The sequence below is a fragment of the Hemiscyllium ocellatum genome, chromosome 21 (assembly GCF_020745735.1).
Source record: "Hemiscyllium ocellatum isolate sHemOce1 chromosome 21, sHemOce1.pat.X.cur, whole genome shotgun sequence".
Lineage (NCBI taxonomy): Eukaryota > Metazoa > Chordata > Chondrichthyes > Orectolobiformes > Hemiscylliidae > Hemiscyllium > Hemiscyllium ocellatum.
In genome coordinates, this window is record NC_083421.1 from 16981103 (window position 1) to 17000489 (window position 19387).

General features: G+C 43.8%; 1 protein-coding gene across 13 annotated transcripts in view; it reads right to left on the reverse strand.

The window, feature by feature from the left end:
• The window catches only part of exd3 (exonuclease 3'-5' domain containing 3), a 390852-nt gene that overhangs the window by 225642 nt on the left and 145823 nt on the right, over positions 1-19387 (reverse strand). For all 13 annotated transcript variants that reach the window (XM_060841203.1, XM_060841204.1, XM_060841205.1 and 10 more), the window contains 3 exons: positions 18792-18865; positions 17953-17991; positions 10062-10219 (listed from right to left, as the gene is read on the reverse strand). In XM_060841203.1, the coding sequence (XP_060697186.1) occupies positions 10062-10219; positions 17953-17991; positions 18792-18865 (271 nt within the window). The remainder of the gene's footprint in view (positions 1-10061; positions 10220-17952; positions 17992-18791; positions 18866-19387) is intronic.

Sequence of the window (19387 nt, forward strand, 5' to 3'; positions counted from 1 at the left end):
AGAAGATTGAACAGTTCATCAAATTCACAAACACCTTCCACCCCAACCTCAAATTCACCTGGACCATCTCGGACACCTCCTTCCCCTTCCTGGACATCTCCATCTCCATCTCCAGCGATCGACCAACCACAGACATCTATTAGAAACCCAGCAACTCCCACAGCTACCTAGACTCCACCTCCTCCCACCCTGCTTCCTGTAAAAATGTCATCCCATATTCCCAATTCATCCGCCTCCATCGCATCTGCTTCCAGGATGACCGATTCCACCACAGAACATCCCAGATGGCCTCTTCCTTCAAAGACCCCAATTTCCCCTCCCATGTGGTCGATGATGCATCTCCTCCACTTCCAGAATCTCCTCCCTTGAACCCCACCCCTCCCAATGCAATGAGGACAGACCCGACCCCCCCCCCCCCCCAGTTCTCACCTTCCACCCCCACCAACCTCTGCATACATTGCACCATCCTCCGCCACTTCCAAACAGACCCCACCTCTGGGGATATATTTCTCTCTCCACCCCATCAGCATTTCAGAGAGACCATTTCCTCCGCGACTCCAGTGTCAGATCTGCACCCCCCACCAGCCCATACCCCACACCCAGCATCTTCTCCTGCCATCGCTGGAAGTGCAAAGTCTTTGCCCACACCTCCCCCCTCATCTCCGTCCAAGGCCCCAAAGAATCCTTCCATGTCTGACAGAGATTTACCTGTACCTCCACCAATGTCATCTACTGCATCTACTGCACCCGATATGGTCTCATGTACATCGGGGAGACAGGATGCCAACTTGCGGATCATTTCAGAGAACATCTCTGGGACACCCGCACCAACCAACCCCATCAGTGGCTTTACACTTCAACTTCCCCTCCCACTCCACCAAAGACATGCAGGTCTTGGACCTTCTCCATCGCCAAACGCCAACCACCCGACGCCTAGAGGAAGAATGCCTCATATTCCGCTTTGGGACCCTGCAACCACATGGGGATAAATGTGGATTTCACCAGTTTCCTTATTTCCCCTCCCCCCACCTTATCCTAGTCTCAATCCTCCAACTCGGCACTTCCCTCCTGACCTGTCTATCACTTTCCCATCTATCCGCTCCACCCTCCCCTCCAAACTATCACCTTCTCCCTCACCTTCATCTATCTATCACATTCCCAGCTACCTTCCTCCAGCCCCACCCCCCCTCCCATTTATCTCTCACCCCCTGGCCCACAGGCCTCATTCCAATGAAGGGCTGATGCCCAAAACGTCAATTCTCCTGCTCCTCAAGTGCTGCCTGACCTGCTGTGCTTTTCCAGCACCACATTCTCGACTCTCTAGTCAAGGGCATAGACAGTCATTTCTGTGGCCATGAACGACAGTCCATTATGGCGCATTGCCTCCCAGGGCCAACATGTCCCTCCATCAACACCTTGGCTGGCAGGAGTAGGGATACAGGATGAATAGAGAAATTGAGACTCTGGTCAAGAAAAAGGAGTCAGCGTATATCAGATACAGACAGCGGGGATCAAATGAATCCCTTGAGTATAGGGATGTATCATTGAATCACAGAATCCCTACAGTGTGGAAACAGGTTATTTGGTCCAACAGGTCCACACAATTCACCTGACCTGTATATCTTTGGGTTGTGGACGGAAACCAGAGCATTCGGAGGAAACCCACGCAGACACAGGGAGAATGTGCAAACTGCACACAGTTGCCTGTGGGTGGAACCAAACCCAAGTCCCAGATGCTGAGAGGCAGCAGAGCTAACCACTGAGCCACCGTGCGGTGTACACTGAAAAGGGAAATCAAGAGTGAAAAGGAGACATGAGATAGCTGTGGCAGATAGGGTAAAGGAAAATCCAAAAACAGACCATTCAGCCCATCAAATCCTATACTGACCCTCCAAAGAGCATCCCAGTCAGACCCAGTGTCCCACGTTATCCCTGTAACCAAGCATTCACCATGGCTAATCCATCAATCCTGCACATCCCGAATCAATACAGACAATTTAGTGTGGCCAATCTACCCACCCTGCACATCTTTGGACTGTGGGAGGAAACTGGAGCACCACGCAGAAGCCCACACAGACACGGAGTCATCCACAGCTGGAATCAAACCTGAGTTCTTGGTGCTAATGCACTGTGCTGCCCCATGTCACTGTTTACCTTGGAGAAAGACATGGAAGCTAGGGGACTCAGGGAAATACAGTCCACATTGCAGCAGAGGAAGTCTGGAGGTCTTATAAAGCATTAAGGCGGATAAATCCCCAGAACTTGATCAAGTGCATTTCAGGACATTGTGGGGAGCTAGAGAACAAATTGTGGGGCCCCTAGCTGAGATAGTTTTATCAACAGTCATGGGTGGGGTGCCAGCAGACTAGCAATTGGCTATTGTTGTGCCATTACTTAAGAAAGGATACAAGGAAAAGCCAAGGAACTATTGATCATTAAGCCTAACATCAGGTGTGGGTAAGTTGTTGGAGGGAAATCTGTCAGAATTCTAAAAATTTGGAAAGGCAAGGATTGATTAGGGATTATCAGCATGACTTTGTGGGAAACCCTGTCTCACAAAAGTGACTGAGGTTTTTGAAGAGGTGACCAAGATTAGATTTAATTTACTACTGTGACATGTACTGAATACAGAGATAATTATCGTTTTGCATACTAACCAGACAAATCATAACTTACATAAGTACAATGTGGAGATGCTGGTGTTGGACTGGGTTGGACAAAGTTAAAAATTACACAACACCAGGTTATAGTCCAACTGGTTTCCTTGGAAGCTGTAGCTTTCAGAGCAATGCTTCTTCATCAGATGGTTAGTGGAGCAGGATTATAGGACACAGAATTTATAGTAAAAGATCAATGTGCCATCGAACTGGGAGGTCATGTGCAGCTGTACAGGATATTGGTTAGGTCACTTTTTGGAATATTGGTCTCCTTCCTTTCAGAAGGGTGTTGTGAAACTTGAAAGGGTTCAGAAAGGATTAGGAGAAAGTAAGAACTGCAGATGCTGGAGATCAGAGCTGGAAAAGCGCAACAGGTCAGGCAGCATCCAAGGAGCAGGACAATCGACGTTTCGGGAATAAGCCCTTCTTCAGAAAAGATTTACAAGGATGTTGACAGGGTTAGAGGATTTGAGCTAGAGGGAGAGGCTGAATAGGCTAAGGCTGTTTTCCCTGGAGGGTCGAAGGCTGAGGGGTGATCTTATAGAGGTTTATAAAATCATGAGGGGCAACGATAAATAGACAAAGTCTTATCCCTGGGATGGGGAAGTTCATAACTAGAGGGCATAGGTTTAGGATGAGAGGGGAAAGATATAAAAGAGACCCAAGGGGCAACTTTTTCACACAGGGGGTGGTGCGTCTATGGACTGAGCTGCCAGATGAAGTGGTGGAGGCTGGTACAATTGCAACATTTAAAAGGCATTTGGATGGGTATATGAATAGGAAGGGTTTGGAGGATTATGGGCTGGGTGCTGGCAGGTGGAATAGATTAAGCTAGGATATCAGGTAGGCACGGACGGGTTGGACCAAAGGGTGTCTGTTTCCGTGCTGTACATCTCTATGACTCAAGGACTCTATGATGCAATGTATTGAACAAACCTAGATTGTCGTTAAGTCTTTAATCATTTAGAATAGGGATGCAGGTTTTGATGGATTGATATGTAAAATCTGAGAATTTCTTTCAAGTCACAGTCCCAAGATAACTTAAGGTTTATATTTATAAAAAGTGACAGCGCGAAACACTTCATAATGATGGCTGTCAGAGCCACAAGGCAGTAGTCACAAAGACACACTGTCGTATTTTTCTTTGGCACTGTGATGATGGTAGTCTTCTCAAAGTAGGTAGAACCCCATATTGGAATAAGGAGAGGTCAAAGGTGTCCTCGAATACTCCTGCCAGCTGATCAGCTCAGAACATGGGTGCACAGCCAGGGACTAAATCTGTGCCAGTCACTTTCTGTGGGTTCACTCTCAAGAAGGCTGATCTGACAGCTGTGGTGACTGGGGATACAGTTACACCCAAAGATATCAGGGCAGGTGATATAATTTCACTGACCTTCTGCTGAAAACAAGTACAGAATGGGTGGCACGGTGGCACAGTGGTTAGCACTGCTGCCTCACAGCGCCTGAGACCCGTGTTCAATACCCGACTCAGGCAACTGACTGTGTGGAGTTTGCACGTTTTCCCCGTGTCTGCGTGAGTTTCCTCCAGGTGCTCCGGTTTCCTCCCACAGTCCAAAGATGTGCGGGTCAGGTGAATTGGCCATGCTAAATTGCCCTAGTGTTAGGTAAGGGGTAAATGTAGGGGTATTGGGTGGGTTGCGCTTCGGCGGGTCGGTGTGGACTTGTTGGGCCGAAGGGCCTGTTTTCACACTGTAAGTAATCTAATCTAATCTAAACAGAATGCAATGAGCTCATCAGGGAGGGGGGTATTGTTGCCAGTGACTCTACTCAACTTTGCTTTGCAGCCTGTAATATTATGTAAGCCTTGTCACAATTGATGTGTGTTTGTGCAGTTAGTCTGCAACTCTAGTTTAGTCTGGAATTGTCTCTTGGTGTCCCTGATGGCTCTGTGAAGGCCATATCTGGATTTACTATATAGGTCAAGGTCACCTGACTTGAATGCCACAGAGCTGTGCTTGAATAGGAAGTGGATCTCCCAGTTCATCCATGGTTTTTGGTTCAGGAACACTGAGACTAACGTATTTAGTAAGCAGTGCTCTATACACTTACTGATCACGTCTGTGACAGCACTGGCATCCAGGTTGGCTGAGTTCTTGAATGTGGACCAGTCCATCAACTCCAATATTAAGGCAAAGCATTGTCTACATGGACTTCAAAAGGATCGGCAGGGAAGGCTGGTAAGGTTAGATAACTTGGGATCAAGGCAGATCAAGGTATTTGAATAGAAAATTGGCTTGACAACAAGAGACAGAGGGTGGTGGTTGTAGGTTGTTGTTCCAAAAGGAGGCCTGTGACCAGCAGTTTGCCACAAGGGTCAGCACTGGGCTCACTGTTGTTCGTCATTTATATAAACAATTTGGATGAGAATACAAGGGACATGGTAAGTAATTTGAGGATGACACCAAAATGGGTGGTACAGTGGACAGTCAAGAGTACAAAGGGATCTTGATCAACTGGGCCTGTGGGCCGAGGAATGGCAGATGGAGTTTAATTCAAATAAATTAAAGATTAACACAAACCAGGCAGGACTTACACAGTTAATATTCAGCCTCTCCCAATAGCTCAAAATCCTCCAACCTGGTAGTATCCTTTTCAATCTTTTCTGAATCCTTTCAGGTTTCACAACATCCTCCTAATAGGAACAAGACCAGAATTGCACACAATATTCCAAAGGGGCCTAATCAATGTCCTATACTGCCACAACATGACCTCCCAACACTTATATTTAATGCACTGACCAATAAAGGAAAACATACAAAACACCTTCTTCACTATCCAATCTGTGACTCCACTTTCAAGGAGCCATGAACCTGTACTCCAAGGTCTCCTTGTTCAGCAACACTTTCCAGGACCTTACCATTAAGTGTATAAATCCTGCCCTGATTTACCTTTTCAACATGCAGCATCTCACATTTATCTAAATTAAACTCCATCTGCCACTCCTCGAGTCATTGGCCCATCTGATCAAACCCCCATTGTAGTCTGAGGTAACCTTCATCGCTGTGCATGACACCTCCAATTTTGGTGTCATCTGCAAACTTACTCATCATGCCTCAAGTCTGAAAAGCAACCCTCCAACACTGACTTCTACCTTCAAGATTTGGAGATCCGGTGTTGGACTGGGGTGTACAAAGTTAAAAATCACACAACACCAGGTTATAGTCCAACAGGTTTAATTGGAAGCACTAGCTTTCGGAGCTTCGCTCCTTCATCAGGTGATAGCCACACTCCGAAAGAGAGTGTGCTTCCAATTAAACCTGTTGGACTATAACCTGGTGTTGTGTGATTTTTAACTTTCTACCTTCAAGCCAGTTCTCTATTCAAATCATGGAATCACAGAATCCCTACAATGTGGAAACAGGCCATTTGGCCCAACAAGTCCTCACCGACCCTCCGAAGAATATTGGCTAGTTCTCCCTGTATTCCAGGAGATCTAACTTTGCTAACTAGTCTACTATAAGGAACCTTGTCAAACACCTTACAGCTCTTCTCTCAGCAATCCTCTTTGTTACTTTTTCAAAAAACTCAAATCAAGTTAGTGAGACATGATTTCCTGCAAACAAAGCCATGCTGACAATCCTAAATCAGTCCTTGCCTTTCCAAATATATGTAAATCCTGTCCCTCAGGATTCCCTCCAAAAATTACCCACCACCGGTATTAGGCTCACCGGTCGATAGATCCTTACCACCTTTCTTAAATAGTGGCACCATGTTAACCAAACTCCATTCTTCAGGCATCTCACCTGTGACTATTGATGACACAAATATCTCAGTAAGAGGCCCAGCAGTCACTTCCCTAGCTTCCCACAGAGTTCTAGAGTACACCTGATCAGGTCCTGGGGATTTATCCACCTTTATGCGTTTTAAGACATCCTCCATTGTAATATGGACATTTTTCAAGATGTCAACATCTATTTCCCCACATTCTATGTCTTAGAACTATAGAACAGTACAGCACAGAACAGGCCCTTCAGCCCACGATGTTGTGCCAACCTCCTTCTCCAAAATAAACAATGATGGAAAATACTCATTTATTATCTCCCCCATCTCCTGTGGCTCCACACAAAGGTAGCCTTCCTGGTCTTTGTGGGGCCTTGTTCTCTCCCTAGTTACCCTTTTGTCCTTAATATATTTGTTAAAACCTTTGGATTCTCCTTAACCTTATTTGTCAAGCTATGTCCCCTTTTTGCCCTCCTGATTTCCCTCTTAAATATATTCCTACTGCCTTTATACTCTTCTAAGGATTCACTCGATCACTACTGTTTAAACCTGACAAATACTTCCTTCTTTTTCTTGACCAAACTCTCAATTTCTCTAGTCATCAAGTATTCCCTACACCTACTAACCTTCCCTTTCACCCCAACAGGAACATGCTGTCTCTGAACTCTTGTTATCTCAGTTTTGAAGGCTTCCCATTTTCTAGCCATCCCTTTACCTCCGAACATCTGCCCCAATCAACTTTTGAAAGTTCTTGCCTAATACCATCAAAATTAGCCTTCCTCCAATTGAGAACTTTAACTTTTAGATTTGATCTATCCTTTTCCATCAGTATTTTAAAACTAATAGAATTGTTCAAAGTTTGTGAGAAGATTTGTAGCTCGGGTGCTCGTTGTTGTGGTTCTGTTCGCTGAGCTGGGAGTTTTTCTTGCAAACGTTTCGTCCCCTTTCTCGGTGACATCTTCAGTGCTTGGGAGCCTCCTGTGAAGCGCTTCTGTGCTGATTCCTCCGGCATTTATACTGGTTTGAATCTGCCACTTCCGGTTGTCAGTAGCTGTCCGCTGCAGTGGCCGGTATATAGGGTCTATGTCGATGTGTCTGTTGATTGAATTCGTGGATGAGTGCCATGCTTCTAGGTATTCCCTGGCTGTTCTCTGGTTGGCCTGTCCTATAATGGTGATGTTATCCCAATCGAATTCATGTTGTTTGTCATCTGAGTGTACAGCTACTAGGGATAGCTGTTCGTGTCGTTTCGTGGCCAGTTGGTGTTCATGGATGCGGGTTGTTAGCTGTCTTCCTGTTTGTCCTATGTAGTGTTTTGTGCAGTCCTTGCACGGGATTTTGTAAACCACGTTGGTTTTGCTCATGCTGGGAATCGGGTCCTTTGTCCTGGTGAGTTGTTGTCTGAGAGTGGCTGTTGGTTTGTGTGCTGTTATGAGTCCTAGTGGTCGCAGCAGTCTGGCTGTCAGTTCAGAAATGCTCCTGATGTATGGGAGTGTACATCAGGAGCATTTCTGAACTGACAGCCAGACTGCTGCGACCACTAGGACTCATAACAGCACACAAACCAACAGCCACTCTCAGACAACAACTCACCAGGACAAAGGACCCGATTCCCAGCATGAGCAAAACCAACGTGGTTTACAAAATCCCGTGCAAGGACTGCACAAAACACTACATAGGACAAACAGGAAGACAGTTAACAACCCGCATCCATGAACACCAACTGGCCACGAAATGACACGACCAGCTATCCTTAGTAGCCGTACACTCAGATGACAAACAACATGAATTCGATTGGGATAACACCACCATTATAGGACAGGCCAAACAGAGAACAGCCAGGGAATTCCTAGAAGCATGGCACTCATCCACGAATTCAATCAACAGACACATCGACATAGACCCTATATACCGGCCACTGCAGTGGACAGCTACTGACAACCGGAAGCGGCAGATTCAAACCAGTATAAATGCCGGAGGAATCAGCACAGAAGCGCTTCACAGGAGGCTCCCAAGCACTGAAGATGTCACCTAGAAAGGGGACGAAACGTTTGAAAGAAAAACTCCCAGCTCGGCGAACAGAACCACAACAACTAATAGAATTGTGGTCACTGGTCCCAAATTGCTTCCCCACTGACACCTTGGTCACCTACCCTCCCTTATTTCTTGAGACTAGGTCAAATTTTGCATCTTCTCCAGTAGGTACATCCACATACTGAAATTATACATTTTTCTTGAGCATACTTAACAAATTCCTCTCCATCTAAACCCTTAATACTATGGCAGTCTCAGTCTATGTTAGCAAAGTTAAAATCCCCTACCATAAACACCCTATTATTCCTACAAATAATTGACACCTCCTTACAAATTTATTTCTCAATTACCCACTCATTATTGGGGAGTCTATCGTACAATCAGAATAAGGTGATCATCCCTTTCTTATTTCTCAGTTCCACCTAAATAACTTGGTTGGATGTATTCCCAGGAATATCCTCCCAAGACTGCCATAATGTTATACCTTATCAAAAATGCCACTCCCCTTCTCTCTTGCTCCCCTTTCTATCCTTCCTGTAGTGTTTGTATCCTGCAACATTAAGCTGCCAGTCCTGTCCATCCCTGAACCACATCTCTGTAGTTACAATGATTTCCCCGTCTCATGTTCCTTACCATGTCCTGAATTCATTTGTCCTCCCTGTTAGGCCTCTTCCATTAAAATAAATGCAGTGTAATTTATCAGTCCTACTTCATTCTCTGCTTTGTTCCTGCATGCCCTGATTGTTTGACTTGCTCCTTTTCCCAATTGTACTTGTCTCAGATCAATCTCTTTCCTTACTAACTCCCTGGGTGCCCTGAGAGTCCATCAATCCCTAAGTTTTCCAAAATAGCTTTCTTATTTGTGATGGGGCTAGCCACAGGAGACTACTATACTACCAACCTCCATCTCCTACCTTTGCTGGAGGTAATCCGTCTACCTGACACTATCTGCGGCTTTTCTCCCTACCTATAATTGCCATCCATCACACCCCCTAGCTCCTGTAAATTCTTCGCTGCCTTGAACTGCCACTCCAAACAATCCATGTGATCTGATAGGATTTGCTACCAAACACATTTACTGCAGATATAATCATTAGTGACATGGAAACTCTCCCTAATCTCCCACATTCGACAGGAAGAATACATCATTCTGCTGAAGGTGACAACACTTTATCAATCTATAGACCCAGAAAATAGCACAGTTTTACTGTTCTAAAAAAAACTGCTCCAAGCTAACTTAGTACCTATGTTTTATATTTTTAAAATTTAATCAAGAAACAGATCTCAATAAAACATCTTGTTAAAAAGAACTCACTCTACTCACTTTTACAAGGTTACATTTAAAAACTATGCACTTAGCTGCTCCAATGCTGTGAGCTCCCCTGCACAGGTCCCTCTACGTTTACATATATTTTAATCTTATTTTATGGCCTCCATTAGTTTTCTCACTACATGACCCTGAGCTGACAGCTAAGGGAGTAAGCCGGTGCTTGCAAACTAAATAATGGAAAATCATGACAGGCTCTGTAATAGACTCTCTGAAATGAAGAAAATGAGAGAAACAGGAGGTGCACGCCTGTTATAAGTTTAAAGTTATATCAAGTATGGATCAATTGGGTTGAAGCTTACGCTTTGACTTTCTCCAGTCGTTCAGCGATGTAATATGGTAATTTTTCTCGTGGCACACAGAGCCTCAGGGCCCAGCTCGCAACTGTGTCCATATCTGTGTGTCTTTCCAGTAAGGTCAAAAACTGCAGCCGAAGCTGCGGTTTATATCCCACTACAGCCTGAAAGAGAAATATTTATATATGGTCAAAGCTCGTACAGCAGTGCACACAGAGCAAGAACCTGTTATCAGAGAGACCTCAGCAACTCACTCCATGTCTTGGGCACACATCTAACATGCAATTTTTTTAAAGGAAGGGAATTGATTCAAGGTGTTCTTAAAAACATTAATATCACCAACAATGTTACACCTGAGGAACATAAACACGATATTAACGCAGGGTGCCAAAAGCATACAGATTATGTAAGCATTGAGCATGAATCTTATTGTCTTAGACAACTTGAGATGGTCAATATTTCATGGAATTAAAGAATGTTTCAAGACTGCTGGCTGTTCCACGGAGCAATGCAGTTGGTCCCACTCTCTCTGTCCCTTTCTTTCTGCATATTGCTACAAATGGGCGGCACGGTGGCACAGTGGTTAGCACTGCTGCCTCACAGCGCCTGTAGACCCGGGTTCATTTCCCGACTCAGGCGACTGACTGTGTGGAGTTTGCACGTTCTCCCCGTGTCTGCGTGGGTTTCCTCCGGGTGCTCCGGTTTCCTCCCACAGTCACAAAGATGTGCGGGTCAGGTGAATTGGCCATGCTAAATTGCCCATAGTGTTAGGTAAGGGGTAAATGTAGGGGTATGGGTGGGTTGCGCTTCGGCGGGTCGGTGTGGACTTGTTGGGCCGAAGGGCCTGTTTCCACACTAAGTCTAATCTAAAAAAAAATCTTTGAGCCCTCAAGGAACGCTCCATTTAAAGGAATTAGAGCATAGAACTGTACAGCACAAGAACAGACTTTTCAGCCCGAACATGATACCAAATTAACTAATCTCTTCTGGCATTTGGTCCACATCCCTCCATATTCATCTTATCTAAAAGTTGTTTAAACGCCCCTATTGTATCTGCCTACATCACCACTCCTGGCAATGTGTTCCAGAATCCTAATCTATATAAAAAGCTTGCCCCTCACATCTCCTTTGAACTTTCCCCCTCTCACCTTAAATGTATGCCCCCTACTTTTAGACATTTCAACTCTGGGAAAAAGGTTCTAACCATTAACCCTATCAAGTCTCTCCCAACCTCTGCCATTCCAAGAAAACAATCTGAGTTTTTCTAGCCTCTCCTTCTAGCTCACACCCTCTAATCCAGGCTGCATCCTGGTAAACCTTTTCTTCACCTTCTCCAAAGCCTCTACATCTTCCTGGAATGTGATGAACAGAACTGAATGCAATACTCTAAATGTGGCCAAACCAAAGTCTTATGAAGCTGCAACAGGACTTGCTGACTGTTGTACTCAATTAGCGAACCATAAAAGTCAAGCATGTCATACATCTTCTTTACCATCTTATCTACTTCAATTGCCACATTCAAGAAGTTATGGACTTGAACCCCAAGATCCCTCAGCACATCAATGCTATTCAGGGTTCTGCCTTTAACTACATACTTTGCCTGAACATTTGATCTCCCAAAGTCCAGCACCTCACAGTTACCCGTATTAAATTCCACCTTCCATTTGTCCGCCCATATCTGCAACTAATCTGTATCCCGCTGTATCCTTTGACAACCTTCTACACTATCCACATATCCATTGATCTTTGTATTGTCTGTAAACTTACTAACCCATCCATCTACATTTTCATCCATGTAATTTATACATATATAACAAACAGCAGAGGTCCCAGTTTGAATCCATAGGAATACTACTAGTCATAGACTGCCAGCCTGAGAAACACCCTTCCACCACTACCCTCTGTCTTCTATAAGTAAGCCAATTCTGATTACTTGCAGCTAATCTGTGGATCCCCTGCATCTTAATATTCTGGATGAGTCTATCACAAGGGAACTTGTCGAAAGCCATATTAAAATCTATGTAAACAACTTCCACTGCTCGATCACCATCTTGAAAAATTCAATCAAGTTGGTAACACATGACGTGCCCTGCACAAAGCCATCCCCAATTAGGCCATGCTTTTCCAAATGCACATAAATCCTAGCCACAAGAATTCTCGCCAATTGCTTCCCAATCACAGCTAAGAGACCCACCAGTATACAGTTTCCTGGATTATCCCTATTTCCCTCTTGAACACAGCAACAACACTGATTGCTGGCCAGTCCTCCAGGACCTCTCCAGCAGCTAGCAAGGATACACAGACCTTGGTCAAGGCCTCAGCAATCTCCTCTCTTACCTCTCTCAATAACCTGATATAGATACAATCAGACCCTGGGATCTTATCCACCTTAAGAGATCCAACACAACTTCTTTCTTGATCTGAAAATGCCTTAGCATATTAGCCTGCCCCAGACAAATCTCACTATCCTCCATCTCCTTCGCTTGGGTGAATATCAATGCAAAGTACTCGGTAAAAATCTTACCCACAGCCTTGGCCTCCAAGCACAAGTTCTCTCCTTTATCCTTGCATAGTCTTACCTTCTCCCTAGTTATTGTCTTGTTTTTAATACATGTACAGAATGCCTTGGGATTCTCTTTAACCCGACTTGCCAAGGTCATTTCATGGTCCCTTCTTGCTCTCCTAATCCTGTGCTTGAGTTCTTTCCTTCTTTCTTTATATTCCTCATGGGTTCGTTCCAATTTTAGCTTCCTAAACCTTACGTATGCTTCTTTCTTCCTTTTGACCAAATTTACAACCTCCCTTGTTATCCAAGAGTTTGCCATCTTGTCCTTCCTCCTTACTGGAACATACCAATCTTGAACTCTCATCAACAGGTTTTTAATCAATTCAATGTCAAATGTGGACTTGCCTGATAACAGCTCCTCCCAATTAACACTCCCTAGCTCCTGCCTAATGCTAACATAATTTGCCTTTCTCCAATTTAGTACCTTCCAGCAAGGTCCTGACTTATCCTTTTTCATAGATATCTTAAAATTTAAGGTGTTGTGATTACTGTTTCCAAAATGCTCGCCCACTGAAAGTTCATTAGCCAATACAAGGCCCGGTGTGGGCCCTCTTGTATCTGGATTATCCACATACAGGTTCATGAAACCCTCTTGGATGCACTGAACAAAATCGGCTCATCTAAGCCTCTTGCTCTAAGGGTGTCCCAGTCAATATTGAGGAAGTTAAAGTCACCAACTATGACACCTCTTTTTTGTATATCTTTCCATACAATTACAAACTCTTTTTACTTCATACTACCCTGTTTGAATATATTCTGAATGTCTCACACTCAATTCCCTCCTCCTAATCTCTGGTATTTTTGTCAATATTCCATTTTATTTCACAATTTCTCAATCATTGGGCAGTTTCTCTTTATTACCTTTATAAATTCACAATTTTAAATCTCCACCAAATCTCCTTTAATCCCCTTCACTTTAAAGAGAACAATGACTGCATCTCTGATCTATCCACACGCCTGTTCCAGTTAAAAGTCTCTTTTTTTTCCCTGTACCTTTACCAAAGCTTTCGCATTATTTTGAAGTGGAGCATCCAGAATTGAACATGAACTAACAAATTTAGAATAACCTTTTCAATCTATGTCTCCTTTTATAAAGCCTTATAACCTGTTTCTTTATTAATCATTATATTAATGTGTCCTGTCACCTTTGTAGCAGAATACTGTGGATGTGGGAAATAAAACAGAAAATACTTCAAAGGTCAGACAGCATCCATGCAGACTGGGAAAAATACCTTATTTAAAATCTGTCAAGGTTAATTGGATATTTCTCTTTTCTTGCCTTGTCTTTGAAATTGATTAAAAATACTCTCAGGGCACCCAGGGAGTTAGTGAGGAAAGAGATTGATCTGAGTCAAGTACAATTGGGAAAAGGAGCAAGTCAAACAATCAGGGCATGCAGGAACAAAGCAGAGAATGAAGTAGGACTGATAAATTACACTGCATTTATTTTAATGGAAGAGGCCTAACAGGGAGGACAAATGAATTCAGGACATGGTAAGGAACATGAGACGGGGAAATCATTGTAACTCCAGAGATGTGGTTCAGGACTGGCAGCTCAATTTCAAAGACTCATGAACAAACACCTCCACATCCAGACTATTTCAGAATGCTGCTCATTTGCCCTTCTAATATATATCATCACACATTTTCCTGTAGTGAATTTTATCGGTCAAGTATTCATCCACTTACTCAATTTGTTTGTATCCCTATGAAGGCATTGACATTCCTACTTATTTTCATTCATTCACTTAGTTGCTCATTGGTCTGTGGGTATGACTCTCACTTTAGGGATTGTACATTGTAGACTTGTATGAAGTCCTGGATTCAAATCCAAAATACGCTCTGATTGCTTGTCTTCAGTTGAGCAGCACATTGGCACAGTGGTTAACACTGCTGCCTCATAGGGTTCCAGATTCAATTCCAACATCTGATGACTGTGTGTACGGTGTTTCGCACGTTTTCCCAGTATCTACGTGAGTTACCTCTGTGTGCACTGGTTTCCTCCCACAGTCCAAAATAAACATGGTTATGTGGATTGGCCGGGATTAGCCAGAGTAAATACGGAGTTACGGGGATAGGCTAGGGGAGTTAATCTGGACAGGATGCTCTTTGAAGAGTCAATATAGTTTCAATGGGCTGAATGGTCTCTTTCAGCACAGCAGGAATTTTGTTCTATTCACGGAATCTGAGCATTATTGGCTAGGTCAGCATTTAATGTCCAGATGGCAGTTAAGAATTAACCACATTGCTGTTGGTCCAGGCAAAAACGACATTTTCCTTCTCTAAAAGATATTTCATTAATCTCTCAATTCCAGATTTTTAATGAATTCAAATTCCATCATTTGCCATGACTGGATTCAAAGTGGGATGCTCAGAACATTATCTGGGTCTCTGCATTAATAGTCTAGCCATAATACCTCCACACAAAAGGAGATGAAGATTTACTGCAGTTCCAGTTTTGTTCTCAAGTTTTGATTGTGCATCCTGCACCCTACAAAATCCAATGTTTAATAAAACCATCTGTAGTCACAATATTGCGCTTTGGAAATGCTATTGTAGATCTCCTTTCAGTCTGAAAAACAGCCATTCAACACTGTGTTTTCTATCCCTTTACCAATTTTATATCTATGTGCTTCAGCCAATTTTATCCCATACGTTTCAATCTTGTCAAAATGTCTAATGGTACTTTTGTGTTCACACACTATCATCATATCAATCTTCTTTATTAACTCATCAGAAAACTCAAACAGGTTAATCAAACACAACTTAAAGTCAGAGTCATAGTCATACATGGAAACAAACCCTTTGGTCCAACCAGCCCATGCCAAACATAATCCCAAACTAAACCGGTCCCACCTGCCTGCTCCTGGCCCATATCCCTTCAAACCTTGCCTATTCATGAACTTATCCAAATGTCTTTTAAACATTGCAATTGTACCCACACCCACCACTTCCTCATGAATTTCATTCTTGTGCCTAATAAATCTACAATGTTTTTCCTTTTAATCCATATTTTCCATGTGTCTGGTATTGTTCCCCCACATCACTTCAGAATGATTAAAGGGGACAAGAGGAAATAAACATTTTTGTTCAGAGGGTGGCTGCTGTCTGAATTCACTGCTCTTTTTGGTGGTTGAGGTGGAGACATCAACGTTTTTAAAGTGTAACTAGATCTACACCTGAAGTGCTGTAACCTGCAAGACTGCAGGGCAGGTGCTGGAAGGTGGGATTAGAACGAGGAGCTCGTCTAACCAGACACAATGGACTGAATAGTCTCTTTCCATGCCGTAACTTTTCTTCTGGCTCTATAATTTTTCCTAAAACTTTCCTTATCATTGATATTGAGGTAGCCTGTAAACACCAGATTATCCTTCTACCCTTTTGAACGAGGCTGCACTACATAAGACACTCCTTTTGCATTTAAGGTAATTTGGAAAACTGTAACTAATATCTCTACACTATTTACCTTGCCTTCCCACAAACAAAATCTAGGGAACATCTAGGGCGGCACGGTGGCACAGTGGTTAGCGCTGCTGCCTCACAGCGCCAGGGACCTGGGTTCAATTCCCACCTCAGGCGACTGACTGTGTGGTGTTTGCACATTCTCCCCGTGTCTGCGTGGGTTTCCTCCGGGTGCTCCGGTTTCCTCCCACAGTCCAAAGATGTGCGGTTCAGGTGAATTGGCCATGCTAAATTGCCCATAGTGTTAGGTAAGGGATATATGTAGGGGTAGGGGTATGGGTGGGTTGCGCTTCGGCGGGTCGGTGTGGACTGGTTGGGCCGAAGGGCCTGTTTCCACACTGTAAGTAATCTAATCTAATCCCACCCGGGCCCAATGACTTACCTGCCAGCTTTCCTCATGTCTCCACCCCTCATCCTGTAACCCAGCAACCGCTACGTTTCTCAAAGCTTAAGCAAACTTCTTTACAATAGATGTAAAATATCAGTTAATACCTCAGTCAAGACTTCTTCATTTTGGTCTCCAAACAGTCACATTGGCCGTCCAACAAGGCTTTTCTTGTTCACATACCTAAAATAAATCTGTGAATTCTGTTTCTCACAGATTCCAAGCTATTCTTAGATTGTCTCCTTGTCCTTTCACAACTCCCTTCCTGCGCATTTCGTACTTTTTTAGATTTTTAGATTACTTACAGTGTGGAAACAGGCCCTTCGGCCCATCAAGTCCGAAGTGCAACCCACCCAGACCCATTCCTCTACATTTACCCCTGCACCTAACACTACGGGCAATTTAGCATGGCCAATTCACCTGACCTGCACATTTTTGGAGCGTGGGAGGAAACCGGAACACCCGGAGGAAACCCACGCAGACACTGAGAGAATGTGCAAACTCCACACAGTCAGTCACCTGAGGTGGGAATTGAACCCGGGTCTCTGGCGCTGTGAGGCAGCAGTGCTAACCACTGTGCCACCGTGCCACCCAAATTGACCTGGCCTTTGGGCTGAGAGTGTCTCAGTTGAATTGCTGTAGCCCTTGTGGCATAGGTGCACCCAGACTGTTGTTAGGGAGAGAGCTGCAAGGTTTTATTATTACGATGATATCTGCCACCCCATTTTCTACCTCTTTCATTATCTCGAAATTCAAACATTGCTTGCCTCTCCCTTTGCCCCTTGTACATCCAGACTGTATCCAAACAGGTGCTCTTTAAGAAAAGCTGGTGCTCTGAAATTGTTATATTGGGCTAAAATGTTTACTCTGTTTCTCTCTGCAAACATATGTTTCTCCAGAAACTTGTGTTCTTCTCTTAAATGGTCTTTAAAGGATGCCTATTTCTCCTCTATATTCCCACTTGCCTGTTCTTGTCTGCAACTCATCTGAGATGCCTCCTCATTTCACTGAAATCAGTGTTTCTTTTCCAGATTTCTCTCAATAAATAATTAATGCTAAGGTCACTATTACCAAAACATTTCCCAACTGCGACATTCTCTTCCTGACCCATTTCATTCCCCCAGACTTAATCCAACAATGCCTCCATCTACCTTGGCCAGGAACACACAAAATGAGAAAATATTTCTGAACACATTTCAGAAATTCTTCACTTCTCCTGCTGTTAACACGATCACTGTGACGCTCAACAATCGAACAATTTAATAATTGGTGGTTTGTGAGGCTGGAGGCTTTAACAATCGTTAACAATTTGTTTAACAAATGGGACAATTCAACAATGTAAATCTTCCACTGTCATTGCATCAGACTGGCTCAATATAATAAACTCCACCACACTAGACCAATGCCTATCTGATATCTGTTGTCAAAATAATTGAGAGCTGTACAAGATCCAATGGGAAAATCCACTGAAGACAGAGACAAACCTCAATGTGTTCTGACCAGTTCTCTTCGCTCATACTTCTCTGTGAAGAAGAAGAAGAACACAATGTTAGAGAAGACAACACATGGACCGCTGCCTCCCTCCACACTGCCCTGGATCCCCAGTTCACAGTCGCACTACTATTAATCCCACGACATCCATTGTCACCATAAGAGCGAACAAAGTTCCACTATAAGATTCCCAAATGGGCTGTGGGCAAAGTCATCACTGGTTGTACAAAGGGAGATGTGGTTGTATAAGGCAAACAGAAGCTGTCAATCCATCGCATTGCTGATTCCAATAAGACAGTTTGGTTAAATTAGATAAGGAGAGTGAAATGAAGCAGGGTTCCTGCTGCTTTTGTAAACCATGCACACTGGGGAAAGGCAATAAGGGCACTACAGCCAAATAAATCTAACCAATGTGTACGGTCTCAGAAAAAGCCACGCAATCATGTGACTGCAGAGTTCAGGATTTAGGAGAAACAGAGGAACATTAAACTTCAGCATGTAGGAAAAAGGGCAGAAGCTAGAGAGGATTGAAGAAGAGTTACACCCAAAAGTCAACTTCTGCACCTCCTGATGTTGCCTGGTTTGCTGTGTTCTTCCAGCCTCCTGCCTGTCTACTTTGGATCCCAGCATCTGTAGTTTTTTCTGTCTCTAGAAGCTAGACAGAGCCAGACAGCGGGTGGAGTGGAAGCCCAATTAATTGCTTATGGAGGGGGGCTGCTGTCATTATCAGAACTGTCTGCACAATTGTTCAGCTCAGAGCTGAACAATTCTGGATGGAGATTCTGGACACCGACCCTTCAGCCAATCCATAGCATGCACAACAAGGACTTACCTCTATAAAGCGTTTATACAAGAGGTATTTGATGGTAGCCACTTGGCGCTGGTTCACAACATTTGGACAGAGTTCTGTGGGCAGCAAGAACATTAAATTCTTTCAGCATATCCCTCAAAATCTTTCTGCTCATCTCTCTTTCTTTCTCACTCCTTGGCTTTTAATGGCCTATACCAGAAATCACCGACCACCAGCTACAAATGTGATTCAGGCAAGGCGTCTCAACACCTCTTCATCATGAGGGGCCATACTAGTCTGACTCTCATTTACCACAAACCATTTGGTAGGGCTAGTGGATGGTGATCAGCAATACCGTACACATTAAAGATATAACTCACCATCTCCAACATGGGAACATTCAGGAATGGAAAGATGCGAATAATACAACTTCCGGTGCCCTTCAATGTCTCGCTCCCTCAAATATCCCACTATTTCTCTTTTACGTGTCACTACATTTACTGCTCTCTACCTACCCCGATCTGCTCCATGAAGTGGCTCGATTAAACCCATTTTCTTTGAATATCATCTCCCCACCTCTAAAGTTCAGGACAAAGCATTTAGGTTCAATAAATCAATTCTCTTCTCGGCCTCTGTCA